The 2,804-nt window shown below is 44.5% G+C and overlaps 1 protein-coding gene across 1 annotated transcript in view; it reads left to right on the top strand.

The window, feature by feature from the left end:
• Positions 1-992: 992 nt before the first annotated feature.
• Positions 993-2,804, top strand: part of LOC104959445 (GRAM domain-containing protein 4) — a 14,292-nt gene continuing 12,480 nt past the window's right edge. The window contains exons 1-3 of the mRNA XM_010787342.1: positions 993-1,156; positions 1,944-1,969; positions 2,280-2,371. Of these exons, the coding sequence (XP_010785644.1) occupies positions 993-1,156; positions 1,944-1,969; positions 2,280-2,371 (282 nt within the window). The remainder of the gene's footprint in view (positions 1,157-1,943; positions 1,970-2,279; positions 2,372-2,804) is intronic.

Raw genomic sequence — 2,804 nt, forward strand, 5'->3', positions numbered from 1 at the left:
AGAAACTCCCTCTGGAGAGAACTCTGGGATTTTAGCCTTTGCAGACCATTTACATGCACTCAAATCTATATAACGCACTACAGGAAAGGGGAAACCCCCAAAAGCATAATAGGGCCCCTTTAACCAACTGCATTTATCANGCAAGACCAAGTGCTACCGAGGTGCCCCTGAGCAAGGCACCGTCCCCTACACTGCTCCCCGGGCGCCGTTCAAAATGGCAGCACACTGCTCCTAACACTAGGATGGGTCAAATGCAGAGAAACAATTTCCCCACGGGGATTAATAAAGTATATAAAAATCAAAAAAATCAAAAAAAAAATCAAAAATAACGCACTACAGGAAAGGAGAAACCCCCAAAAGCATAATAGGGCCCCTTTAACCAACTGCATTTATCAAAAACTATTCTACTAACTATTAACTGATGTCATCCATACAGATATGCACGGCATGTGTCAGTGCCATAGGGATGCTTGTGTGTGTGTTTTAAAACACGTCAGTGAGGGAACACGGAGCTCATTAATGCAGTATGAGTCAGATGGTATTTGTGAAGAGTGTGTTGTCTGTGCGGCTAATTTGGGAAATTGGGTTATGATTTTAGAACGCCTCATCTAGGGCAGGCAGGCCTGCACTCCAATGAATGTCAGGTGTGTTTGGACGTCAGAGCTTTTTCTAGGATGGAAGAGTGTGTCTGTGTCCACGGCAGGAAAAACCCTTGCTATAGCTTTCACTTTGCCATAATGACGAGATCTTTTTTTGCACAGTGTGTGTCTATGCTCCCAGTGACACAGAGTACACAGCTTCCATTCCCACAGTTAATCACAGTCGCCTGGAGTAGCGGCACAGTACAATCACAGTCAATAAATGTATACTTAGCAGTTCCCCCGGAGCAGCTGTGGGTAGTGTGCACTGCTCGGGGCAAAACACACTTATTGTTGTAGAAAATAATATTAGAAAAAGTGTGCTCAAGGCAAAACAACACAGAGTTTAGAAACATGAACACACTTCTGTTCTCTCCACCAGACAAACAGCAGAAAGAGGTGTGGAGTTCGCGGCTGCAGAAGTGGGTGTACGAGCGCTTCGGGGTCTACATCGAGGACTTCCGCTTCCAGCCGGAGGAGAGCACGGTGGAGGCTGAGGAACCACTAAGTGCTAAGAGGTGGGTGAGAGCTGCAAGAGATCAGGAAGTGTCCGTCCTCAGGGTTGAATCTGCTGTCAACACTTTATTGTTTGCGATTAATCTGGAAACCTTAAAGCATTTAAAAAAAGTAACACAAATTGATCACGTTACAAACACCCCAACCTCCCAACATATCTCCAGCGTTGATGTTTACCATGAATTGCCTTGCAGAGTAGAGGCAAAGAAAGCAGAGGAATTGGCACAAGCTACATGTATTGCATTGAGTGAAGACCACCGGACATCGCCGAGGCAACTACCTCGGTGTAACAGCACACCTGCACTTGTTAGCTTTAGGTGTGGTGAAAACGGAGGAAAGGCATTTAGCCGAATCGTGCGGCAGTTTCTTAAAAGTTGCACAGAAGTGGGAGATAGCAGAAAGGATCACCACCGTAGGAACAGAGTGCTCGAAGTATGATAGTGGCAGAGTATGTCTTGTTTTAGAGCTTGAACGTGTCCTCAATGTTAGCTAACTATCTTTGACTTATCCTACCGATGCACTGCAGCAGACTCCACTTCTTCAAACTGTTCACTTGTTGCTAGATGAGATGTTCTCCCATGACTTTGCGGGGAGGGAACACAGAGGACTTTTTCTGAATTCCTTTCTCTCCGTTCCATTCTTTCTCTCCTGATTTCTAAAGGCAAGTGAGTCATTCCAGGCTGATGAAGGCCAAAGTGTTACCACGCACTCGGGAACATAATGATCCTTTTTTGTTTAGTGTTTAGAGCTTCGCGTTCTGACCTTCACCCTTTGTGTTTTTCCATCCAGGTTAACAGAAAATATGAGGCGACTCAGTGAGTACTCAAAACACACACAAACACACACTACAAAAGGAGTACAGTTTCAACACTTAATCTGCTGTGAGTACAACATTCATCTTTGAGTATGGATATTGTACCCTGCTTCTGTACATGATTTTCCAATACACACTTTGACTTTGCATTTTCTTTGCACACTTAAAGTACAATTTGTCCACCCATGACAATTTATTTTTCAAGGACACTAACATATATTCATGTAGAAAATACAAAAGGTGCTGATTGTACAATTTCCCAGAAAGATCACACACCTAAAGGACACTATCCCTCTACTCTTCTTTTTCAGAGCGAGGAGCCAGACCTGTCACCAACTTCTTGAGGAACCTCTCCGCCTTATCCAATTGGCACTCCGTCTACACCTCAGCTATTGCCTTCATAGTGAGTGTGCTCCATCCCATGACTGTACTATGTTCAACTCTGTGCTGCATTGATCAGCGGTCCACTCTCTATGTCCATAAATTGACCGATGACCATATTTGGTAGTACATGACAGTGAAATAAAGAGGTCGCAGAGAGGTCGCAGAGAGGTCTAATCAGATCTCTATTAAAGGAGACATGTCATGGCCATTTCCACTGATCATAATTCCATTGTTGAGGTCTACTAGCATAGATATATTTTTTGCAATTTTCCAAACTCACATTGGTTTCTCATACAGCATCTCTGTAAACTACGTGTATTCACTGAATTTCACTCTCTGCCTTTTAACGGCTCGTTGTAGCTCCAGTAGCTCCAGCCCCCACCCTCCCTGTGAGCACAGTGTGCTCTGATTGGTCGGGACGTTGTGAATCGCGCTGAGCTCCGTGGAGGTGT

Source organism: Notothenia coriiceps, unplaced genomic scaffold, assembly GCF_000735185.1.
Source record: "Notothenia coriiceps isolate Sejong01 unplaced genomic scaffold, NC01 NC01_scaffold00030217, whole genome shotgun sequence".
Classification (NCBI taxonomy): Eukaryota; Metazoa; Chordata; class Actinopteri; order Perciformes; family Nototheniidae; genus Notothenia; species Notothenia coriiceps.